The sequence below is a fragment of the Caenorhabditis remanei genome, chromosome X, assembly GCF_010183535.1.
Source record: "Caenorhabditis remanei strain PX506 chromosome X, whole genome shotgun sequence".
Classification (NCBI taxonomy): Eukaryota; Metazoa; Nematoda; class Chromadorea; order Rhabditida; family Rhabditidae; genus Caenorhabditis; species Caenorhabditis remanei.
Window position 1 is genome coordinate 10328438 of NC_071333.1, and position 25042 is coordinate 10353479.

General features: G+C 41.6%; 8 protein-coding genes across 8 annotated transcripts; 2 read left to right on the top strand and 6 right to left on the bottom strand.

Moving 5' to 3' along the window:
* Positions 1–530: 530 nt before the first annotated feature.
* On the bottom strand, positions 531–3514 carry GCK72_024032 (uncharacterized protein; the record flags this gene model as incomplete). The annotated part of the gene is made up of 16 exons (XM_003117879.2): positions 531–666; positions 740–870; positions 918–1010; positions 1060–1135; positions 1181–1311; positions 1355–1570; positions 1624–1746; positions 1826–1919; positions 1967–2111; positions 2158–2296; positions 2345–2458; positions 2504–2572; positions 2823–2980; positions 3051–3148; positions 3195–3320; positions 3369–3514. 16 exons carry the CDS (start codon positions 3512–3514, stop codon positions 531–533), a joined length of 1995 nt encoding a protein of 664 aa, XP_003117927.2.
* Positions 3515–4999: 1485 nt separating this feature from the next.
* Positions 5000–6120, bottom strand: GCK72_024033 (uncharacterized protein; the record flags this gene model as incomplete). The annotated part of the gene is made up of 3 exons (XM_003117517.2): positions 5000–5656; positions 5703–5831; positions 5881–6120. The coding sequence occupies 3 exons, from the start codon at positions 6118–6120 to the stop codon at positions 5000–5002; spliced, it is 1026 nt and encodes a 341-aa protein (XP_003117565.2).
* GCK72_024034 (uncharacterized protein) lies at positions 5935–6177 on the top strand (the record flags this gene model as incomplete). Its single annotated transcript, XM_053735684.1, has 1 exon — positions 5935–6177. The coding sequence occupies one exon, from the start codon at positions 5935–5937 to the stop codon at positions 6175–6177; it is 243 nt and encodes an 80-aa protein (XP_053579250.1).
* Positions 6178–6381: 204 nt separating this feature from the next.
* On the bottom strand, positions 6382–7497 carry GCK72_024035 (uncharacterized protein; the record flags this gene model as incomplete). Its single annotated transcript, XM_003117614.2, has 3 exons — positions 6382–7038; positions 7085–7213; positions 7258–7497. 3 exons carry the CDS (start codon positions 7495–7497, stop codon positions 6382–6384), a joined length of 1026 nt encoding a protein of 341 aa, XP_003117662.2.
* GCK72_024036 (uncharacterized protein) lies at positions 7267–7503 on the top strand (the record flags this gene model as incomplete). Its single annotated transcript, XM_053735685.1, has 1 exon — positions 7267–7503. The coding sequence occupies one exon, from the start codon at positions 7267–7269 to the stop codon at positions 7501–7503; it is 237 nt and encodes a 78-aa protein (XP_053579251.1).
* Positions 7504–7816: 313 nt separating this feature from the next.
* GCK72_024037 (uncharacterized protein) lies at positions 7817–8390 on the bottom strand (the record flags this gene model as incomplete). The annotated part of the gene is made up of 2 exons (XM_003118139.2): positions 7817–7879; positions 8181–8390. 2 exons carry the CDS (start codon positions 8388–8390, stop codon positions 7817–7819), a joined length of 273 nt encoding a protein of 90 aa, XP_003118187.2.
* A 619-nt stretch (positions 8391–9009) lies between these two features.
* Positions 9010–9312, bottom strand: GCK72_024038 (uncharacterized protein; the record flags this gene model as incomplete). Its single annotated transcript, XM_053735686.1, has 1 exon — positions 9010–9312. One exon carries the CDS (start codon positions 9310–9312, stop codon positions 9010–9012), a length of 303 nt encoding a protein of 100 aa, XP_053579252.1.
* Positions 9313–10802: 1490 nt separating this feature from the next.
* GCK72_024039 (uncharacterized protein) lies at positions 10803–19976 on the bottom strand (the record flags this gene model as incomplete). The annotated part of the gene is made up of 14 exons (XM_053735687.1): positions 10803–10931; positions 10981–11128; positions 11179–11481; positions 11533–11675; positions 11725–12301; positions 12349–14814; positions 14864–15069; positions 15367–15381; positions 15430–15585; positions 15632–16792; positions 16845–18425; positions 18472–18597; positions 19638–19722; positions 19774–19976. The coding sequence occupies 14 exons, from the start codon at positions 19974–19976 to the stop codon at positions 10803–10805; spliced, it is 7299 nt and encodes a 2432-aa protein (XP_053579253.1).
* Between the last annotated feature and the right edge of the window lie 5066 nt (positions 19977–25042).

Sequence of the window (25042 nt, forward strand, 5' to 3'; positions counted from 1 at the left end):
AATCAAATATGTATTTATTGATTTTTACTTTTTAGTTTAAAAAAATAGAAAACATGTGAATTTTAATATGAAAAAATTCAAAAACCAACGAAATGCGATTCAAATGCCAAGAACCCCGCCACCGCCACTGTTATCGGATGGCAATGGTGGGTGTTGTCTGTGGAGCGCGTTTGCAAAGGCCACCCAATAACGAGCGAGGCGGATCGACGGGAAACTAATAGAAATGCAAATGAAATGGGCCCTCAGCAAATGCAATTTCAGAATCTCGTCAACAATACTAGCACCTGCTCTGTGGGTTGATTAAAATAACTTGATGAAACAAACAAAAAAGTCGTTCAATTCGTTCAAAACAAGTGTGAGAGAAATCAATAAACATTCATGTGACGGAATCTTACGCATTACGATTCGTGCGGAGAAACAATTATAATGATAATTACAAAGCCAAATAATTTATTTTTTGTGAAAGTGAACACGAAAGTTTATGCAAAGTGAAGAAGCTTGAAAATTCTAATATGTAGTGCGCGGAACGCCTATTCAACGGTGGACATGCATCGGCGAGACATAGAAGGCGAGCGAGAGTTGTGTTGGCTCCGGGCGAATAGAGAACTCCGATTGTGGTTCTCCACAACGAATACATTTTGTGTCACTCCATCTTCCTCACCGATTCTGTAATAGTCATAAGTCAGAAATTTCAAAGAATAATGGAAATATTTGAAAAAATAGGGAAAATATGACCAACCTGTCAAAAATGAGACCATCGACATTCATTTCTTCTTTGAATTGTTTTTGAATATCCTTTGAGTTCAGATCATCTCCCCATACAAATTTCACTAAACCATACTTTTCAGCGATTTCTATTGGATTTCGGTCCTGAAATGAAGAAAATGTAACAGAATATACAACATGATTGAACATACATTCAGCAATTCTTCACTGTGAAAGTTGATTCCAAGAAGTTCGCATCCAGCGGCAAAGTTTGCTGCAATTTTACTACAATCTGACCGAATATCCTGAAATTAATGTTTCACTGTAAATTTCAACTATTTCTAATATAATTACTTGAAATGGCATGTATCTATTAGTAGCTCCTACCACCAAGAAAGATACGGGATATTTGTGTTGTTTTTTGGTTATCCTGAAAATTCACATCATGTATATATCTCATTCCAATTAGTCTTACATTGTGCAAATATCCGGTTCAAAACAGGAAAACACGATTCTTCTCTTTCCGGCGTGCTCGGCTACTTCGGCCAGAATTATATCAACAAATTTGTTCTGCTCAAAGTATCCCTGACATTCGTGACTCCCATCCTAAAATTGTAGTTTTAATCTCTTTCCTCTCCCATCTAGTCACCTTCATATACATAGGATATTTGATTTCAATGTTCAATCCGACATTCTCGTCAACGAGCCGTAGTACTTGTGCCAGGGACGGAAAGGGTACGTGCAATTCATCCGTCTCGTTTTTGCTCGGTGTCACTGAGAGTGAGACGGGCGGCGAGTCCGCGGTGCCATTTGCACGAGAGATATGCTCAAAGTGCAAGAGCTTGAGCTGAGCCAGATTCAAGTCCTGAGAAAAACAAAACAACGAGAGTTTAGAACAGAAGGGAAAAAGAAACGAACTTTGATAGCAATCTCGTGAAGAGATTTGTTTTCACCGCTAGCTGTCGGTGTGTTGTTAGGAGAATCTCTTCCAGCAACAGTTACTAATAAGTGAAAGTCATGATACACAACAGTTTTTAAATCCTGAAACAACATTTGATTTGTGCTGTTTCTCAAAATGGAATGAGTAAGCAATATGAAAAGAATAGAACACAAATCTCACCTTTGTCAATTGTACATCTAATTCTACGTAATCCGCACCTCGCCGAGCTGCTTCGTTCAACGAGAAGACTGTGTTCTCACGTTGGTCAATGTTCCTAAACTAATATTCGAAGAAAACTGAACGCCGGATGTGACTACAAACTTTGTGTATGAGCTTCCCATTCCTCTGTGTCCAATTTGCAACATACGATTCCGCTTTCTCCAATATCTTCCGAATGTTTCTTTCATTGAATCTACTTCAGGGTTTCTTTCAGCATACTGACTTCGTTTTACAATCATGTAGTTGACTACAAACGAAAAAATTATTAACGTAGGAATTATTACAAAATTCACCATTGATGTGACCAACTGGTGCACTACTGAGACCAATGACTGGTGAAACTGTTGCTCCGTGAGTTCCAGACATACTTGATGGAAGCACATAAGACAGTGCACATCGTTTTTCTTTATGGTAGAATTCAATACGGAATGCCTGAATTATCAAAAGTGATATACTAGATAAAATATCACGTGGACTTACTAGGTTTTGCAAAGAAACGGTTCGTGTTCTAAATACCAGGTAGTCCGTGTCATTCCGGAAAACTGATCCATTGAAGTACTGGTCTCCGAAAATCGGATCCTCTCTTGTGAGCACCTGGAATGTATGCATACTCGTATCGAACTATTTCAGATGACTTACAGAAAGGTCTGTGTTTGAGAAACATGGAAGGTCTGGTGTAGGCAAGTTGACAACATCTTCTCCGTCAATCTAGAAATAGACAAACACTTTCTAATTTCACAAAACGAAATACACTAGTTTCATTCCTATAACTAATCTAAACTGAGAAAGCTAAAAAGCGACAATAACAACATCCAACATACAGACATAGAGGCATACACTGAGGAATGCCTCCAAATGCCACGTCGGTCATTTATTTCTCTACGTGTATATGAAAACATCTGCAATTTCTATTATTCGTTTTTGTCAAATAGTTTTCATAAGATGTTGAAAGTCATACCTCGCTATATCGGACATCAAATGGTTCAACCTTGAGACGATATTCCCTGTTTGCGTAACTTTTTGCAAAGAATTTGAGCGCCTCGCCGTGAATGCGAAAATAGACAACACTCTCCTTATCATTCAGTATCCACCCGTCAGATATTTGTTTTCTCCCACCTGAAATTAATGAATAGGAATCTATTTCTGATAATTAGATAAGAAAACCAGTTCATTATTAAGTACTTACCGTAACTTCCAAATTGATCAACTACATTTTGTCTGGCAACACCATCTAGACTTTCAACGCCAATAAGACATGTTCTAGGATTATTCAGTGTTTCCCATCTGAAAATTTTAGTTTGATTTGTTCAAAAAATACAAAATAGCTTACTTCGACAATACCATAATCGGCTCAGAAAGACTGTTTTCAGAAGGGTCCAAGTACATAACACGTAAATATCGGAATTGAAATTCCTTGACAGAGAACGGAACACTGACGATTGCATGGAATGTGTTTCTGGAATAATTTGGTGCTTTTTTCTAGTTTAACAGGCAAAAATCTCACTCTTCATCTTCAGATTTGGTCAGCGGGAATGATTTTCTAGGATTCCACTCGCCAAGGACAGGTAAACTGCCCACGACGTAAATCCTTTCCCATTCTTTGATTTCCGCACAGTGAACTTTAAAATGCGCTCTGTAGTCTTGGTCCATATAAACTTGCTGAAACATCGTCAATTGAAATATCAGATTGGTCGATAAATTAATGGAAGTAGCGAGAAGAAATGAATGTCATTCATTGCAAGGTACACATAGATAAAAAGAGACGTGTCTTATCTATCTAATGATGATTAACGACACAAGGTACACTGAAGGAAATGTCTTTTAGGAAGACAAAAGAATAAGATCATTTGATTCAATTTCTATGTGTGAAGGGAACCTAGTGACTCCTCAAAGTTGAGTGCGTCAAAAGCAACGAACACAATTTATGAGGGCCATCTTTGTTTTCAGAGAGCAAAATAGTGGTGGCAGTTGGGTAGATGTCTTGATGAAAACAGAGTGGAGTCAGTTTCTTTTTGCGGCAAAGAAGTGCTTATAAAATAGATCAAATTTCATTGTAACTTTATTGTGGCTAACTAAATTCTTGTCTTCTTCTCGTTTGTCAGGGGGCACCGAAAGAAAACATTGAGGAAATAGATTAGCGGAGCCCAGTGGTATGTTTCATCTTTTATTTCTTCCTCGCTAAACGTTTTTCTTTATTTTTTCGTTTCGTCACGAGCCAGTTAGTTTTTATTCTTTTTGGATCGATGAAAAGAGAAAATGCAAAGCAAAAAGAGAAGAAATAGAAGAAAAAAGGATGTTGGGCTCAAGGGAATTGGAAGCGCACTCCCAGTAGAAAAGAAAAAAGAAAAAGAAAAAAGAAGAAATAGAAATAGAAAACCGCGTGAAACGGAGAATCCAGCACGCTGTCTGCCTCGTGTATGCTTCATTTTGAATGTACCCGTAGAAGCCAGCAGACTTCGTTAGTGTCATGCGTACATCATTTGCCGCGTTTTGAAATGAGGAGGAAAAAATAACGTCACGAACAACAGGTTGATGGATTTCCGCCACGTGACTTCTCATATCATTCTCAATTTTCATTGTCTTTCAACTGTCATTGAAAAAGATCAACGTGACTAGAAAAGTTGCTGGAACTTGATTCTTTGAATATTTTGAATACGTGAAGAGTGAATTGAATTGCTTTGAATAGTTTAAACTATAGGAAAATGAAAGCTTTCCTACACTTGCAAGTACACACTGCACCCAACATTAAACATTTGAATCAACACTTCTCAACGGCATGCAAGTATCGCAGCAGTTGGTAAACTGGGCACTGACACTTTTCGGGAAGGAACAAAAGATATTAAGGACTCCCAAAGTTGTTCCGACACCAACGCTATTTATCTATAAATAATGTAAAATTTATTGACTTTTGGATAAAAGTTACTCAAGTTTTCGATTATCTTTCGTTTGTTCTGTTCAACAAGTCAGAACTTTCGAAAGTGTTCAAAACTTGATTGGTCAAAACAATTTGGTCATTTGTTGAAGCTATACGATTTATTCTTGGAAAAAAAAGAAAAGATGCGTTACAATCGACGGAGATTTATAAAATTACATTTTTTTGGGTTTGGAAGGTGAGAAAGAGAGTGCATGAGAAGTTTAGGCCTTGGTGGCAATGTAAGAGATGAGGTCGACAACTCTGTTGGAGTATCCAAACTCGTTGTCGTACCATGAGACGAGCTTGACGAAGTTTGGATTGAGGCTGATGGATGCTCCAGCGTCGAAGATCGAAGAGTGGGTGTCTGAGATGAAGTCAGAGGAGACAACCTGGTCCTCGGTGTAGGCGAGAATTCCCTTGAGTGGTCCTTCAGCGGCAGCCTTAACGACCTTCTTGATATCATCGAGAGAAGCTGGCTTCTCAAGACGAGCAGTGAGATCAACAACAGAGACATCTGGGGTTGGGACACGGAAGGCCATTCCGGTGAGTTTTCCGTTGAGTTCTGGGATAACCTTTCCGACGGCCTTGGCGGCTCCAGTGGAGGCTGGGATGATGTTTTGTCCAGCTCCACGTCCGTCTCTCCAGAGCTTTCCGGATGGTCCGTCAACGGTCTTTTGAGTGGCAGTGACGGCGTGGACGGTGGTCATGAGTCCTTCGATGATTCCGAAGTTGTCATTGATAACCTTGGCGAGTGGAGCAAGGCAGTTAGTGGTGCAGGAAGCGTTGGAGATGATGTGGTCGTTGGCGTGATCGTATTTCTCGTGGTTGACTCCAACGACGAACATTGGGGCGTCAGCAGATGGAGCAGAGATGATGACCTGAAACAATCTTTGTAAAACATATATCGAATTTTCTCAAGTTTACCTTCTTGGCTCCTCCCTTCAAATGAGCGTTGGCCTTTTCAATGGTGGTGAAGACTCCAGTGGACTCGACAACGTAGTCGGCTCCAGCGGCTCCCCATTGGATCTCAGCGGGGTCTCTGGCGTTGTAGACCTATAACATGAAATGCGTGAAAAGTATTCTATAGCTACTGTATTCTTACCTTGATCTTGTGCTGGGACTTGCCTTCCTTGGTGACAAGAAGGTGGTCTCCCTCATGGGCAACGGTTCCCTTGAAACGTCCGTGGGTGGAATCGTATTGGAACAAGTAGACCATGTAGTCGATAGAGATGAATGGATCGTTGACGGCAACAACATTGACGCTGTCTTTCTCGACGGCGGCGCGGAGGACGAGACGTCCGATTCTTCCGAATCCGTTGATTCCGACACTTGGCTTCGACATGGCGCAAAAGAGCAGTTTCCTGAACAAGTATTAGATATGAGTAATAGTGAAGAATAGAGAAATTAAGCGTATAAAGGTAAAAATCTCGACTGAACGAGTAGAACGAATAAACATGAAATGAGAAATTCAATATACAACCTTTATTGAGAAGAGACCATTTAAATACTTGTAAGCTTCTATATAGATTTAAGAGACTAGCAACGCAAAGTGCGTGGTAGAGGGAGAAGCATTTAACTATAATTTTGAATTTGAAAGAGAAGTTCAGGCCTTGGTGGCGATGAAAGAGATGAGGTCGACAACTCTGTTGGAGTATCCGAACTCGTTATCGTACCAGGAGATGAGTTTGACAAAGTTGGGGTTAAGAATGATGGATGCTCCGGCATCGAAGATTGAAGAGTGAGTATCAGAAACAAAGTCGGTGGAGACAACTTGGTCCTCGGTGTAACCAAGAATTCCCTTGAGTGGTCCTTCGGCGGCAGCCTTGATAACTCTCTTGATATCATCGAGAGAAGCTGGCTTCTCAAGACGAGCAGTGAGATCAACAACAGAGACATCTGGGGTTGGGACACGGAAGGCCATTCCGGTAAGTTTTCCGTTGAGTTCTGGGATAACCTTTCCGACGGCCTTGGCGGCTCCAGTGGAAGCTGGGATGATGTTTTGTCCAGCTCCACGTCCGTCTCTCCAGAGCTTTCCGGATGGTCCGTCAACGGTCTTTTGGGTGGCAGTGACGGCGTGGACGGTGGTCATGAGTCCTTCAATGATTCCGAAGTTGTCATTGATGACCTTGGCAAGTGGAGCAAGGCAGTTAGTGGTGCAGGAAGCGTTGGAGATGATGTGGTCGTTGGCGTGATCGTATTTCTCGTGGTTGACTCCAACGACGAACATTGGGGCGTCAGCAGATGGAGCAGAGATGATGACCTGGAACAATCTTTGTAAAATATGAATTGCATTTTCTTAAGTTCACCTTCTTAGCTCCTCCCTTCAAGTGAGCGTTGGCTTTCTCGATGGTGGTGAAGACTCCAGTGGACTCGACGACGTAGTCGGCTCCAGCGGATCCCCATTGGATCTCAGCGGGGTCTCTGGCGTTGAAAACCTGGAAAACATCGATACAGTACTTCCCAACAATCGGTTGTATACCTTGATTTTATGCTGGCTCTTTCCATCCTTGGTAACAAGAAGGTGGTCTCCCTCGTGGGCAACGGTTCCCTTGAAACGTCCGTGAGTGGAATCGTATTGGAACAAGTAGACCATGTAGTCGATAGAGATGAATGGATCGTTGACGGCAACGACATTGACGCTGTCCTTCTCGACGGCGGCACGGAGGACGAGACGTCCGATTCTTCCGAATCCGTTGATTCCGACACTTGGCTTCGACATGGCTGAAAAATGCTACTACTACAATCACGTCTAAAGGCACACATAAGAAAGATAAAGTACGATGATCGATGTGCGAATCGAGTAGAGAAGATTATATGAAATGAAATGAAACTATAAAAACATGTTTACTGGTCGAGAAACCATATGAAATAAGCGAAAAAAAAGATGATGCAATAGGCAAGATGAAGAAATGCGTTTGGATGAGAAGGGAGAAGATAGAATAAGCATGCATAAAAAGAAGGGAAAAAAGAAGGAGAAAAAAGGAAGAATTGAAAAAAAGCATGATGCAAAAAACAGAGAGCTTTCGGGAAGTTTCTCTCTATTTCTCTGAATTGTGTCCATTTTCGATTTCCTTCAAACGTTGTTGATGTCGTTCGAGAACCTGCAAAATCGACATGAAAACAGTGAAGAGTGACAAGTGAGATTGTTTGTGAAAACCCATGCGTTTCTATCTTTTCAATAAGCTCTCTATTTCTATCTTTCGCATTGGTCATATCTAACGTATCAAGGTCATTTGTGTAAAATAGATTCGAGAGGAGTCCCCCGGTCTGTTTTGAAGTCAATTCTAGAACACGCCACTTTCGCAGATAAGAGTTTCGGCAGCGTCATGTGACACCAAAGATTACTAAATTGGGTGATAAGAAAACAAATTTAATATTAGTTAACGTATCAATATTGTTTACCTTCTCATGATCCTGAATCTCCTTTTGGCGTTGGGTCATATCAGATTCCAACTTGCTTCTCAAGTTATCCAGCTGCTCCTTCTGCTGTCTGCGGAAGTATTCCTCTTCTCGAGTTGCTCCAAGAGCTCCCAAGGATCCCCCAGCTTCACGAACAGAACCACCAGAGCCTCCGCCGTGTCCAACTCCAATTCCACTTCCCGAGCCAGACATTTTATTTTTTAGTTTTCTGAAAAGTTGTAGTTGGTTATGCATGTCGACTAAAAACACATCGCGAGACGTTGTCATGGTGAGAAATCGGATTACATGTGTGCGACTCTAACAAGATGTCAGCAGGAGTTAGAAGATGTCAACAAGATGGCAAGAGAAAAACTTTTAGAATTGAAGCCGCGCGTTTATTCTATGAAAGAAGCAAAAGAAACGAGTAAGCAAAAAAAAAGGAATTGCGGCTTTCACAAGTTTGTGGCACGTAGAGTAATCTTGAGTGAGAGTGAAGGGCGAAGATGATGCAAACAGGCCCCAAAACAAATTTCACAATGCGAGTGGCGTTTCGATGGCCGGAGACCGAGATTGAGACCGCCCATTGCCAAACGGCGATCGATTTTGTTTTTTACACAAACACATCGACACACACGTCGCTCTCGTGAACCGAACGCACATACTTGTGTGTAAACTCTGACCGAGTGGAAAATAGTGCGCAGAACGGAGAAAAGAAAAGAAGCGGCGCAGTGGAGAGAACTATTGAGGCGCCCGTGAATTCTTATCAACAAACAACTTGAAACTTTGAGAATTGGAGAGAAAAGAGAAACATCAAGAAGAAATATAAAAACGACTAACCTGACATGTCATTGTGTGCAACATTTACTCGTTTCCGGAGGCCTCCTTGAAGTTGTTGCTGCTCGTTGGTTTTCCATTGAAGGCAGTCGAAAGCACGGCAGCGAGTGAGCCTCAGTGACCGCGTTTTCGATTTTTTGAGGGAGCCGTGGCGAGACGAACATAGAGAGTGAAGGGAGCGAGGCGGGTCGTCTCTACTCCTGCATCGAGCGGAAAATGGGCCAACTGCCTGTGCGCCGTTGGCCGGCGCGGCGTAAATCGATGGAAATGCCGACGTCGCCGACACACGATTGCTGGGCATTGGCACGTACACTGCACAGAGAATTGACAGAAAGAAGAAGAAGAAGAATAAGAAGAAGAAGAAGAGATTTGAGCAGCTCTTCTTTTCGGAGCAACTCGTTTTCTTTCACAAAAACTTGATGATAAAAGAAGAAATAACAAGATGATGGAAAGAAGAATACTCGGGTTATCGGAAGATCAAAACTGGTGGCAGGAAAACTGGGAGGGGGGGAAGAGAAGAGAATAATCGGATAGCACAGAGTTTCATTGACATCAAAGAATGTTTGATATCACTAATCACAGATCACACAACCGTTCGAATAGAATTGGAAACATTATTCACTCTTGTATTTTGAGTTTTTCCCGTACTGATTCATAGATTTCATATATACGTGAAAAAAAAAGAGTTTCGAATATTCAGCCCCTAGAGATTAGAAAATCAAGGATTGAGCTTCTGAGTTCAAACAATCAAACAACAAAAGCAGAAAATGTTCATGATTGAAATGCTGCATCAAATTTATCACGTATCACATTACTCTTAGGCAACGTTCTATGAAAATGAGAAATAAATGCATTATAAACATAACAACTTCGAAATGATGTCATTAATAGCCAAAAGGGACTAATTTGAATAATTCAATGTTTTCTTCACCTAAACAGGAAAAAAATCGAGATAGCTGTGCTTACTAAATATTGTCGATCAAATCAGACTTTGTAGAGTTGACGTTTTAGAGATCAAATCTTGAAAAAATAATAAATCAAAAGATCAATCCGTTGAATTCAATGAAAATCAACCGGTTTTCATTTCATTTGATGTTTCACTGACATCAAAGTATAGAAAATAGTGCACAAGGTACACTGCAGACAGCAACAGAAAACACATCACTTATCAATTGTCGGAATCTGATAACAATCGTTGATGTTTCTTTTTTTCTCGATCTCTCTGTCTATCTAATCGATGAAAACAAAATACAAAAACCTTATTTTGGCAGCTATAAATATTCATTCCTTTGTCATTACTTTTTAAATTTTAAAATTGCGAAAGCTTTTACATTAGAGATATCAGCAATTGGGGGGAAAGTACTGGAATAAGCATCTCAAAACAAAATAAATATATTTCTGAATATCTGGTTGGAATGGAAGATAGAGAAAACAATTGACTTTGTTTTAGAGACATGGCAGGATTTGTTCTTGGAGAGAAATGAAATCCATTCATAAAATCAAGGATAGTTCGTAGGGAAACTAACAATATAATGCTATAACGACAGGATTTTTGTGGGAAGAATTGGGTTACAGAATGACAGTAGTAAATAAAATAAAATGGGAGAAATTTTCAAAGCGGTATGGGGCAAATAAGCGTACAATTTAACTTTTCCTTTTGCATTTTTAGTTAAGGGTGTAGAATGTAATTAATTGACAGTTTTAAAGAACAATTTTGGGGTGGAAGAGAGGAACAAGTGACCAGTGAGAGAAAGAAAACGAGAATTCAAAAATATATGACAAGTGGCGTGATTAGCTCTGGAACAAGACATGGACAAATTGTTCGTAGTCGAGTCCTCCTTGGATGGCTCGTCCCGAAATGGTGTCCGTGTAGGGCTTCATTCGCTTTATGCAGAATTCGGCTTGTTCCGGCGTAAGGTTCTGAAAATATATCAATTATGAAATCGCTTTTTCGTGACTTGAGTCTTACCGTGTAGAGCTCCTCTGCCGTGACATATGGTCGGAATTCCTTTGAAAGGGCCCTGAATGCCATTTCAATTTCTTCCGATGATTGAATGTTCTCGGTTTCCTTGCTGATCATGAATGCCATGTACTCTTGCAGGGTCACGTAACCATCTCTGTAATAAATTTGCTGTAATGAGACAAATCCCTTATCTGAATATGTTACCTGTTCGGGTCGACAATATCCAAAATTCTCTGGAACTCTGGTTCTGGTTGACCTTCGTCCACCATCGGCAGATCGTATCCAAGGGCCCGCAGACAGCTCTTGAATTGTTGGTGGTCTAGTCTTCCAGTCTTTTCCTTGTCGAAATGTTTGAACATCATCGAGAATTCTCGAAGGGCTTCTTCCGTGACTCCCGACTGGTTTCTGGCTTGAATCTGTTGTTCCAAGTTGTGCTGCATTCGCATTGCCAACTGATCCAGCTGGTCCCATGCTTGTGCAATTCCGACTGTCGAGTGTTCAGTGTACCTAGAAAATATTGAACTTGTTAGTCTTTGCCAAAGGCAACTGAGTGTTTACCTATTGTCTAGGATAAGGTTTCTCTCTAACATAGCTCCCTTCTCTTCAATTTGCCGCAGTTGAACTTTGTTTGCCTTGATTTCCTTAGCCTTCTTTTCAACTGAATCCAACTGTTCTTCGAGGGTACCTCCTGCTTCCATCATCTGAAATATAGACATTTGTGAACTTATTGTTCTTTTTTGTATCACAAACCTCTTGTCGAGTATTTGTCAACCAGGTGTGGAAAGCATTAGCCAACTTGGCAAACTCGCGTCGCAATTTGTCGTTCTCTTCCTGTCGTTGATGCTCTTTGGCAAGCTCCTGCTCGCGCTCCTTGATGATTCTTTGCAGGTTGCGCCACGTGTCTTCGAGGGCATCCATGGTGAACCATGTGTATGGGTTAGGTCCCACATTGAACGACTTGATCCGACGATCAAGATCTTGGAGTTGGCGGAAGTCCTCTTCAGCGGAGGACAATGAGCGCTGGAACTCAGCATGGGCGTCGCGCAAAGCACGGATCTCTTCCAAAGAGTTGCATCGGACTGGATCAGTCAAGTCTTCCTCAGCGTTCTCGAACCATGAATTGAAAGTGGAAGCCTTTTTGGCAAAAGCAAGATAAAGTTCCTCGATTTGCTTGAATTGCTGTTGCATCTTCAACAACTTCTGGCGGCGAGCCTCGGAATGGGCGAGAAGGTTCTGCCAGCGTTGAATAACGTTGGTGTGACGTTTTTCGATGGCTGGAGACTGTTGATGGATACTGGATACAAGTTGATCCTTGAGCTCGGTAATTCTGAAATGATATTATCAGTAATTGAGGATTTAATTATTCTAACAAACCTTTGAATTCCCTCGTGCTCGAAAGCGTTGAGTCCGGCATCGAAAGCTTCTTGCTTGGTGAGAAGAATTTGGACTGAAGAGAGATCTCTTCCGAAATCTTCGGAGCGGACTTGTTGCTCCTTCTCGGCAATCCAGGACTCGACGACATCGCACTTCCACATGAATTGAAGGTAGGCAGAGTTGTCACGGAGCTTGGCAAGTCGTTTCTCAGCCATGCTCTCAATTTCAACAAGGCGAGCACGAAGTTGGTCGCATCTTTGGCGGATGTGTGGAGCGTGATGGTTTCCGTTGTCAATGAGAGCATCTCCCTTGCTGATCAAGTCAGCAACACGTTGCTTGTGAAGCTCCAAGTCGACCTGGAAGGTGTCGTGCTTCTTAAGAAGTCCTTGAACTCCAGCCATGTTGTCTCCAAAGTTGTCGGATCCCAAGATCTGTTGCTTCTCGTTCATCCATGCTTCCTCCTCTTCAACATCTCCCAAGAATGCTTGGAAGGCCTCAGACTCATCAAGACGTTGGTGACGGTTTCCAGTGAGATCACGGATTTGCCCCCAGCTTTGCTCCAAATCTTCCATACGTTTCTTGATTTGGTCCTCTCCAACTCCAGCTTCAGCAGCGGATCTCAAGAGTTCCTCTCCCTTCAGCTTGACAAGAGAAACTTGTGGTTCGTGGGAAGCGAGCTCGGTGTCGATACGACGATGTTTGCGACGGAGATTCTGGACTCCTGGAAGATCACGTCCGTAGTCATCGGAAGATACAAGAAGTTTCTTCTCCTTAATCCAAGACTCCTCATCATCAATATCACGGAAGAATTGATGAACATTGAGAGCCTTGCTCAACTTGTCACGACGATCAGTAGCCAACTTCTTGACACCATCATAACGATCAGCAATCAACTTTCTTCTCTCAGCAATTTGTTGTCCTTGGAATTGGTCGTTCTCAAGAAGGGAATCAGCTTGCTCGTTCATCTCTCCAACACGGTCTTGGTGGGCAACAATGTCAGCCTCAAGAAGGGAATGCTTCTTGAGAAGATTCTCGACGGAAGCCAAATCTTTTCCATAGTCCTCGGAGTTGAGAAGGATTTCAACTTCTCCAAGCCAGAATTCAAGATCCTTGACGGCAGCCATGAAGCTCTTTTGCTTGTTAGCCTCCTTGAGACGGTAACTCTTCTCGGTAGTAGTCTTGACAAGAAGATCCCATTGGTCGTTGAGAGCCTTCAGACGAGCACTGACAGCAGCCTCACCTCCTCCGCACTTGGCGTTCTCAATGAGATTGTTACCGGCTTGAATGATAGCGGCAATTCTGTCAGAGTTGGCATGGAGTTCAGCTTCAAAGGCTTGTTGTTTCTGGTGCTTCTGTTGAATGTTGGTTGGGTCACGGTAGTTCTCCTCTTGAGCGATCTGGAACTTCTCGGTCATCCAGTTCTCAATCTCATCAGCATCACGACTGAATTGTTGAAGAGTTTGAGACTCTCCAAGCTTGGATCTCTTTTGGATGAGTGCATCCTTAAGTCCGTTCCATCTTTCTAGAATTTGGTCTCTCTTGCGGGTGACAGCTGGAGAATCGTAATGGTTGTTCTTGATTAGTGACTCGGCAAACAGTCTGAGTCCCTTGATCTTCTCCTCCTGAGTGTTGATAGCTTTGTCGAAGTCTTCGTGTTTCTTGATCAATGACTCAACATTGTCTCCAGATGGATCCTCTTGAGCTAAGAAAGCTTCACGAGCAGACATCCAGGTATCAGCTTGTTCACAGTCACGGTAGAAGAGTTGGAGCTCAAGGCATTGGTCAAGAATGTTACGACGGGCAACCCAGGCGTCCTCGAGCCCCTTGCGAGCCTCGTTGACTCCTTGAAGGCGGTTCTCAATGTCTCCAGCAGCGTAGTGGTGGCTGTTGAGAAGTTGGTTTCCGAATTGGTCAAAGGCTTGGAAGGTGGCAGCACGAGAGTCGATCTCGGTGCGGTATTCCTGGTGACGCTCGAGAAGAGCTTCAGCTCCGGTGACGTCGTTGGCAAGCTCCTGGCTGCTGACAAGTTGGTTCATGGAGGCGATCCATTGCATCAAATCACGATAATCAGACAAGAAGCGTTGGTAGTCGTACGAGTCAAGAAGTTTCTCCTTGCGGTTGTTGGCCTTCGAGGTGAGACGATTCCATTGCTCATTGAGCTCACGTTGCAAGTCGTAGATTTGTTCGGCAGCTTCTGGGTGAGATTGACGAAGACGGTTGGCCTTCTCATCCAATGACTTGATCTTGTCTCCAAGAGCAGCCAAATCACGCTCGACTCCCTCGTGCTTGCGTTGAAGAGCTTGAACGGAACGGAGGTCGCGTCCGAAGTCCTCGCTGTCAAGAGCATCATCCTTCTCTTGAATCCAGTCACGGGTCTCATCAACATCACGGTGGAAGCGTTGGACTTCATGAGCAGATCCGAGTTGTTGTTCACGTTGTTCGGTTTGCTCTTCCAATGCTCGCCATCTGAAATATAAATGTTGTTTATGATGTCTCTAGTTGATGAAATTGTTACCTAGCGTTAAGGTCTTCGATTTGTTGACGAATGCGGACAGCGGTCTCAGTTTGTCCAACGGAAGTGAGAGCAGTGGCAATTTGGTTCATCTCTTGGAGACGGACCTCATTAGCCTTGAGATCTCCCTTGAAGTCATCGAACTTCTTTTGGAGAACCTCGACTTGTTCAAGATCAGTTCCAATCTCTTGTTGAGCAGCGACGGCTTCCTGAAATCACAAATGTTGACACTCATTCACAACATAAACGGGCGCCATATCCACAAAGCTTCAATGATACACAAGTCAAAATATTTGACCACAAATTAGGGATGTCCAAAAAAGTTTACAAAGCGCATGATCGTTTCCAAAAAAATCACAAAATAAAGAGAGCCACCAAAATAATTTTACACACCACTGGTTTCCAAATAAATATAAATGATATATGAAAATATCAATGTCCAAGAATAAATGAGGAATACAAAAATGAAAATTCTCGTTCTCATATTTTCCCGCGATTAAACTTACTTCTGCCATGTTAGTCTAAAATCTGATTGGTTAGTTAGGTGTTAGTATATATGATCTACTTACGCGGCTCTTGATCCATTCAGCCAAGTCGTTAGCTTCACGGAGAAGTTGGTATCCTTTGCAGGCTTCCTCGAGCTTTCTCTTTCTGGTCTCTCCGAGCATCATGAGACGTTGGTACTTGTCCTCAATCTCAGATTGTTTTCCTCCGATTGAGTTGACCTGAAATTAAAAATGGGTTACTGCACTAGATTCTAACTATGCATACCTGTTGCTGAGCATGTTGTTGAGCAGTTCCTGGTTCAATTCTCTTGACGTATGCAGCTGGAACGAATCCTTGACGATCATTGACCTCAACCTTCCACCAGTCCTTGTTGCTAGCATTGAGAAGAGTGAGAACATCTCCCTTCTTCATCGAAACCTCACGTGGAGACTTCTCCTGGTAGTCGTAGAGAGCCAAGACGCAGTCACGTCCGAGTTGTCCCATTGGTTGTTCTTGGTACTTGCATTGAGACGCTTGCTTACGAAGATCCTCAATAGTTCCCTTGAACGCCTCCAAATCAGAGAGAAGAGCACGGTGCTTTTTGAGGAGAGCCTCAGCAGAGTCTTCGTCTTTTCCGTAGTCGGTGGACCCAACGATTGGCTCCTTCTCGCTCATCCAGGCATCAGCTTCATTAGCATCAGACAGGTATTGATGAGCTTGAAGAGAATCATCAAGTTCTCCACGTCTCTTCTCAGCCTTGCTCTTTAGAATTCTCCAGTTGTCACGGAGTTGAGCAAGCTTGTCACGGATTTCTGGAGCCAAGAAGTGACCCTGTTGAATCATGTCGTTGGCGGCACTGCTGACACTCTCGATTTGACTGTCGTGGTTGGCAATCTCAGCGATGAGAGCTTGTTGCTTCTTGATAAGATTTTGAACTCCGATCAAGTCACGTCCACGGTTGGTTGATCCGGCAACCTGCTCTTTCTCGCGAATCCATGCCAATTCGTCTTCGATGTCACGGAAGAGTTGGTTTCCTTGAAGGGATTCTCCGAGCTTTTTCTTTCTCTTCTCGAGTGGATCACGGAGGGCATTGTAGCGTTGATGAAGAGCCTCTTGCTTGCGGATGATGACTGGAGCGTTGAAATGTTCTTCATTCTGGAATTGTTGAGCAAGATTCTTGATTCCATCAACACGGTCGTTGTGAGCATTGAAGTCGGACTCGAGAAGTCCAATCTTCTTTTGAAGGTTTTGCACAGACACAAGATCCTTTCCGTAGTCTTCAGAAGCAACTTGTCCTTCAAGTTCACTGAGCCACAACTCAACATCCTCGATGTTACGGTTGAATTGTTGCTCGTTTCCAGCCTCACGGAGTTTAGCTCCCTTCTTGTTGGTGGCATCTACCAAATCGTTCCACAAGTTGTTGACCTGGCGGAGACGGTCTCCAATCTGAAAATTATATGAATGAGTTTGTAAACAGTCACTTTAGAAATAAACTTACATGATCAGCAGCAAAGTGTCCACTGTCGATGATTTGCTCTCCGGTGGAGCGAATGTCGTCAAGACGGTTCTCATTAGCTCTGAGCTCTTGTTCGAAATTGATATGCTTCTGGAGTTTTCCACGGATGTTGGTGGGGTCCAAGTAAGAGTCATCACGAGCGGTAGACAACTTCTCGGTGATCCAGCTGACCATCTCATCGCAATCACGATCGAATGTCTGGCGCTTGTAGCTTTCCTTGAGAGCATTTCCACGTTGGCGAGCTCTATCAAGAAGACGACGACGGCGGTCAAGAAGAGCTTGGCGTCTCTTGGCGACATCTTCAGCAGCGTAGTGTTGTCCTTGGATCAACTTGGTGGCAAACTCGTCAAGAGCATTGATCTTCTCCTCTTGAGCAGCAAGCGACTTCTCGAAATCCTCGTGTTTCTTGATAAGATGCTCGACAGAATCCAAAGAATCTCCCAAGTCGGTGTTGGCAAGGAAGGCTTCTTGTTTGTTCATCCATGTCTCCGCTTGTTCGGTGTCACGATAGAAGAGCTGGAGATCCATGCATTGCTCATAAAGAATGCGACGTTCCTCCCACAATCCAAGAAGAGAAGACTTCTCAGCCTCAAGCTTTTCGAGTTTCTCGTTGACTTCTGGGCTCTCTGGAATTCCCATCTCGACAAGCTTCTGCCCGGCTGCTGCGATTTGGTTGAATGAGTCAGCACGAGCGTCGATCTCTCCCTTGTGTTCTTGATGGGATTCAAGGAGAGCCTCGGCTCCAGCGACATCCTTGGCAAGCTCATCAGCTCCGATAACAGCCTTCATGTCTCCAATCCAACTGATCAAATCACGGTAGTCAGCCAAGAAGCGGTGAAGTTGGAAGCTTCTCTCGAGTCCATCCTTACGACGTTGAGCCTTGTCCTTGAGGTCATTCCACGCGCCTTTGGTGTCATCGTTCTTCTGATGGATAGCTTCAGCACGGTCTGGGTGAGTCTCGGCAAGCTTGAGAGCTTCCTTCTCAAGTTGAAGCATCTTTCCTTCCAAAGCAGCGAGATCACGTTCAGTTCCCTCGTGTTTGCGTTGAAGAGCCTGTACGTTGTTGAGATCTCTTCCATAGTCGTCGCTTGACAAAGCAAGATCTTTCTCTCCAATCCACGCAAGAGTCTCATCAGCATCACGGTTGAATCTCTGGACTTGATGAGCTCCAAAGAGTCCTTCCTTGCGAGTAGCAGCAAGAGTGTTCAAACGATGCCAGGCATCATTGACATCATCACGCTTCTTGTAGATCTGATCGTGTTCAGAGTGTCCTTCCTCGACGAGTTTGTCAGCGGCTTGATTGATCTCATTGATTCGGTATTGATGGTTACCGAGTTCTTTCAAAAAGTCGTCAAATTTGCGTTGAAGAATCTCAACGTGCTCGAGATCCATTCCCATGTCTTCTGCGGTGACATAGGTTTCTTTCTCTCGAATCCAATAGAGAACTTCATCACATTGACGGATAAAATGCAAAAGTTTAAGTGCTTGTTGTAGCTTAATTCCCTTGTCCTTCAGTTTGAAGAAAAGCTTGTCCCAAAGAGCATGCAACTCTTCCAAGCGTTTCTGAAAAATTAAAATTTTTTATTAAATCCCCAATATGTTGTTGTACCTTGATGAACTCGTGGGCGAAATGTTGATGTTGAATCATGGCGTTTCCGGTCTTATCGAGGTTGGCAATGGTCTTAGCGTGAGCCTGAACCTCAGCTTCGAACGCCTCATGTTTCTGGATCTTTGCCTGAAAAATATTAAATTGTCTGTTTGTTTCCACTACTTTAATCCGATTTGCTCTTTTTTATACGTAATTCATAACCAGTTTATGTCAACATCATCATCATCATCCACCAACCCGAATCACTACTTATGTCCTAGTTACAAAAAATAATCGCCTCATCTTTCCGTTTACTACTCCACAATATTACTTATCAATCCAGCAACCCTTCCGCAAACCGAACGGATCAAGAGACAGGTCACATCAGTTCCGATTACGCAGTGTCAAGGACGCTCTCCGAACGTTCTTCTTTTCATGCATTCCGTCTATTACTATACGTATGATTCCCTTTCCCGTTATTCGATCGGAATTTACGATAAAAAAGTCGGTGTGGATTAATTGAGATTCCGCAGAAATTTGTCGGGATGCAATGGGGATACAAACCAACCCACAGAAGGGTTCCACTAGTAATGCATTATGAAACGTGTCACAATTCTCAAATAATATTGTGCTCGTGTGTGTTTCTGGGTCTCAGGACAAGTGGTTCTAACCACCAGTAAGATAATCGAGTTACGCAATGGCTATTCACTAGAAAACAATTGTTTATATACATAAAATGTGGATGTATGTGCACTGCTTCTAGCCCTTCTAATCTTTATGTGAGCAAGTGGTCGGCCCTTTGGCACTGAATCTATTTCGGAAAGAAGACATAGAGAAAAGAGAATAGTGGGACCCTTACCACTCAAATCAATACTTTTTGAGCTGCGCCTCTATCTGTGTCAATGCCCAAAACGGCGGCTGTCTCTGCATTTGCTCCAAACAAGGAAAGAGCCCCGAGTCGCCCACAAAACTCGTCTCAAGGGAAAATAAACGGAGAGGAAGGAATTGCGTAGTTGTCGTCAAAAAAAGAGGAAAAAGGGACCAACAGAGGGGACCAAGAAATTTTCAATTTTCGAGTGTGGTAGTGAATGATGAATGATTTAGTTTGAGAGAAAACCAGAAAAATGAAAAAAAAAGAAGAATAATAGACTGGATTATAAATGCAATGTGACAGAAATGATACTTACCTGAAGATTACTTGGATCTCTGAAGTTCTCTTCTTGGGCTGTCTGGAGTTTTTCAAGAATCCAAACGTTCAACTCATCAGCATCACTGCAATATAAATACTTTTTATTGATTTTACAACACACATTTAGAACATACCGTTTGAAGTATTGTAACTGACGAGCCTCCTCAAGACGTTCTCTCTTTGTCTGAGAATGATCCTTGAAAAGAGAGTAGTGACCAAGAACTTCCTGACGACGTTGTTGAATGTCGTCAGCTGATTCCAAAATACGAATCTCCTGTGGTGGTGGAACTTCCAGCACTGGCTCCGGTGGACCATGAGTATCATTCGAATCGGCCATATTCTTATTTCGCTGAAACACGTACAAGTTTGAATTGAGTTCAATTAAAAAGAAGAGAAGAAAGAGAATAAAAGAATCGAAACAGAAACAAACGAGCAAACAAATGCAGGAATGCCAAAAAACCGCAAGAGCTTTGGAGGATAGATACAACGTGGAAACAAATAATGTGAGAGAGCGGAAAATGACTGCTCAAATTAGATGAGAGCGGAAAGGAAGAAAAAGAAGAAAACAAAAAGGAAAAAAGAGGAAAAGATAGAGAAGGCTTTTATTTATCTCGCCACTTTGCCAAATCACAACCGGTGCATGTAAAACAAAAGGATTGCCAGAAGAGATGCTTCAGCATGAGCCGCCAGAAAAGGAAAATAGTCATTGAGAACTTCCAGAGGTAGCTGGCATTTGAGGGGTTTCCTGCCTACGCACCTGTCAACATTATTCTCCTCTCTTTTTTGATAACAATGTTTGTATGACTCACAGTTGTTGTAAACCGTTTCGAAATTGAACGCACAGCTGTTAGGAAAAAAAAGAACTCTCTAACAGCTTCCAATGCAGCTGCGCGAAATGCGTCTCGTCAACCAAAACGACAAGACTATGTTTCAATTGTTCATAGAAGGAGGGCTTTGCAACTGGTTCAAGTACAAGAAGAGCTGGCAGCTATCGATCGCCCATAGGCCTCCCTCGTCCACAACACCAACACAAAACCGAATGCAGGGAGAAACGAGAGAGTGTGTGGAGAGACGGAGACATCAGGAAAGAGACGACGACTGCAGGCCCCGGGACGCGCTCGCCTCTCTCTTAGCCCGCACACAACCCGCTCGCTCACTGCCTGCCCTCACTCGCTCACCAAAACGCACTGGCCTATTGAATGTGTTTGGGTGTGTCTCTCGAATGCACACAGTCTCTCCGTATTACTCTCACTTTGACTCGCATTTCCGGGAGTCTCCACCACCAACCCCCATCTTTCCTTCATACAACACCACCACCGACGACACTTTTATGTATATATTCGGAGATGGAGTATAGGAGTATGTCCTCCAAATATTTGCAAGTTCCATTGATGTGTTGTCAATAAAGTTGGGTAATCGATTCGGAACGGAGGGAAATGATTTGAAATGAAATAGAAAGTGACAAACAACGGAAAACAAATCCAACTGGAAGAAAAATGAAAATGTGAACTATGGCAAAACAATTTGTCTTTGAAAGATTATAGTGAACATAGCAACATCGAAATCTTAAGTATATCTTAAGCATAACATAAACAATTGATCTGAAACACGAAAAAGAAAAAGACTTGAGTTAGACACTTGAATAATTTAGAACAATAGAGTGCTATGCTACTCAAATCCAGAAACAGCCCACCCAGATAGATATAACAAGCCTCAAATGGAGCATTTTGTGAGAAACATGGTCAAGCTTGGTTCAGAACAAAAAGTGAGCAAACACCGGAAGTGGGAGCCGATCCAAATCTGTCAAGTACCGGATGGTGTCCACCTGTGTTCGTAAAACTTCCTCCGGACACTGAAGGACATTTTTCATCTGGGGAGGGACGAAGAGGACGAGGACAAATGAAAACTATTAGTTTTTCTAGTTCGTCACACTGAATGAAGAAGAAACGAAATTCGATACGAGGGAAACATTTCATGGGGTGAGCATCTTCAAGAAGACTTATTTTACGTCAGTATTTGGCATTCTCTGACATTCGAATTCTGAATATATGGTGGGAAGAGAAAAAGAGAATTCCTAGGATGAGAATGCCAAAAAATGGAAGATATTGAAAACATAACGAGGGATGGAAGATTTATAAAGTCATCTAAAGCTGCTACCAAAAAAAAGTTCAAAATTTCTCAAGTTTCCAAAGTTTGATACAATTTCACACGGTCAAATAGCAGAATGATAGTACACTTAGCCTGTCAGGACCCATCAATCTTTATCACATCTTTACATTTCTCTATCATCTTTCAAATACGTGAAAGTAGGGTGCCGCAAAAAGATGCAAACGGAAGGAGTGAATGAGTGATAATGGAAGGTTACACAACTGTGATAAATGTTCTATTTTAAAAAAATGTTTTAGAATGGGAAAGTGGTTAGATGGAACTGATATTTAAATACGAGAAACTAGAATGATTTTGCTACTGGAAAACTCAGTAGCAAAAAGGAGAAATAGGAAACGTTTTTATTTTAGTGAGGCATGTTAAGTGATCAGCTGTAGTCACCTTCCTGACTTTTCAAAATGTTGATAACTTCCGGCGATAAAACATGGGAGGTGTCCTAGTTAAAACAAGAAATAAACAAAGATGACAAGACTTCAAAAAGAAAAATGAGAACGAGAGCGATAACAATGTGTGAAAGGAAAACAAGAAAGCAATAAATCTGGAGGAAACATATGGTAGCAGTAAATGTGGTTTCTGTGAGAAATTACTTCTTGCAAATGAAGTTTCCAAGTGTCTGGCTCCTCCAATTGCTCGGTGGATCAAAAGACACCGTTTCATTCGAAGGTATGAATCAGAAAAGAAAAAAATGCCGTTGTTGAACATAGTAGTGCATTTCGTAGTATTCGAACGGATCGGAGGCGGCAGGAAAGAGGAAAAGAAAAGAGGAAGATGAGGAGGATATTATCTCGAGGTCATTTGTCGTATCGCATCTCCAATGACACTCACCTTTAGGTTTGAAAAAGAATGCCAGTATTGAGAAGATATGATTCAGAGTTTTGTGAGGGTGTCATTGCTCTGAGTGTTTGTTGAATGCACAAAAACTGCTTATCAAACAAACTTTTCTTTGTGTTTGTATGGTTCTATGAGTGAAAAAGAAATTAGGTTTTACTGGCAGTAAGGAAGATTGCTGTCTGAAAAAAACTATGTGATACTGAGCATTTGTAATTTTTAGTTAGAATTAATAAAAATATGTAATTGAAGCTAAACTTCTGTTGTTTCCGGTAACAGGCAAAATGGAATCTGAAAATCTTATGGTGTTGTTCATCTTTTTCTGACGGAAACGAAAGATGGAATACTTGCAAGGAATGTTGATTCAATAGAACAGATAGAGGGTTAGGCGGCCGAAAATGATGAATGTATACAAATGTCGGTATAAATACCTCAATGAGTCACCGTGAAAATAGAAATGCAGCTGGGGGCAAAAATGAATTCTAAATATGATACAAAGATGACAAGCCAAATTATCATGATATTTTATCAACTTTCAGTCTTGATGATTCCGTAGACAAAATGGCTGAAATCTGAGGAATATTGTCTCCAATCTCTCATATTGGTTTCGCTTTGAATACCTGATGAATGAGGGCTCACGCACAAGATATAATAAAAAGTGGTATAAATACACACGTGAATACCACTCAAATTATTCAGAAAACCACCTTTGAGTAAAATAAAATACTAACTGAAATGTTCCGATACTTAAAAAATGAAACACTACATGTAGATCGTTATATCCTGTTTCATAAGAAAAAGATGAAAAAGAAACTACCGAATACATTCATAATTTCGGACTAACAAAATTAAGAATACAAAAAAAAGTTATTTGTTATCGTCAGCTATAAAAAATCTTTGCACACCTCTTGTATATTTAATTTTAGTACACGGTTACTTTTATCTTTCTTACAGGTCACATTCACGGCGTACATAGGGCACATTGAAAATACAACCAGACGTACTGCAACTGATTATTCATTTTTAAGACATGGAAATTTGACTTTTAAGCCCACTTTCAAGCGATTTTTAACAATTTCTCATAACCTTGGAAACTTACTTGAGAACATAGCAAGTATGCCATTTAGGCAATCAGATAAAAACAGCTAAAACATTTTTTTCAAATTTGAAACAATACGTTTTTCTCAATAACAGTAACATTTCCAAGTTCTCTCAATGTAAACAAACCGTATGAGAATTTTGAGTAGAGGAGGTGACACTATCTGAGGACTATTGGAAAGATCAAGTGATCTAATAACCAATTGTGGGTCAAAATGATCATGAAAGTTTAAAGAATTGAAACATTGTGTTAGTATATTAACTTGTGAACTATAATTAGTAGTACTACTGTACTTTTCAAAATAACTATATCTTCTTCACTGTTTTAAGTGTTTCTCTTTTCTGACACCGATTTTTTCAAAAAATTTGTGTTCTTGTTGTAAATAAATACTCTTTGTGCACATCTTCGCATCAACGCTGTTTTCCCCACTATTAATGAGGAATGTTAAGAAAACCCTATCAGAAACAAAAAAAAGTGAAAACAAGTTTCGTTCAAAACGTGGTAACTGTTCTATATTTTTCATTTGCGGTAGCAGGGTTTTATTACTTGTATCGTACAATACTTACGTTATGGTTGCAAAGCATGGACACTCAAACTCAAAAAATAGAAAATCCAGATGCGAGACAATAAGGATTATCTATGGTTGGAGTCAGCCGGTTCAAAACAAAATAGTTTTGAAACATACTAGACGAGCACATGTGTCGAAGTTCGCATGGAGGATAAAAGTGCACTGGGAGTGATAGATAGACAACGCTACTATAAAAAAATGATTGTAGGAATAGTGTTTACTGGTGTAAAATCATGTTAGTGACCGACAATTTAAAATAAGAGAACCCTCGAGAAGTTTATTGGTATCAAAAATTCAACTGGTTCCATTGAGTTTGAACGCTCCCAAGTAGTTTCACTGCACTCTGTAAGAACTGCGGACTGGATCAAAAACAGAACCAGGTGAAAGTGTTTGTGAATGTTTTAAGAAATTTGGGTTTTTAAATGACAAACATGGGTTTCCAGCGATAAAAGTGTTCAATGTTATTTTGAACGATAATTAGTAATCCCACTGTAATCAAATGTCGATCATTTCATAAAATCAGACGGAGTAGTTATATTTAATCGCGTGTAAATTAAGAAATGTGCTAATAATACAGTTTTCGAGGGCTCATATTAGATATGGCTTATCTGTTTGTTTATAGATCCACCTTTTTTGTTTTTGTACCAAACCTTCCACTAAAAGGGCGTTGAAACCAGTAAATTCTATAATTTTCAAAAGCTGACCTCATTCATCTCACTTTTACTCGGGTGAGTATTACAGA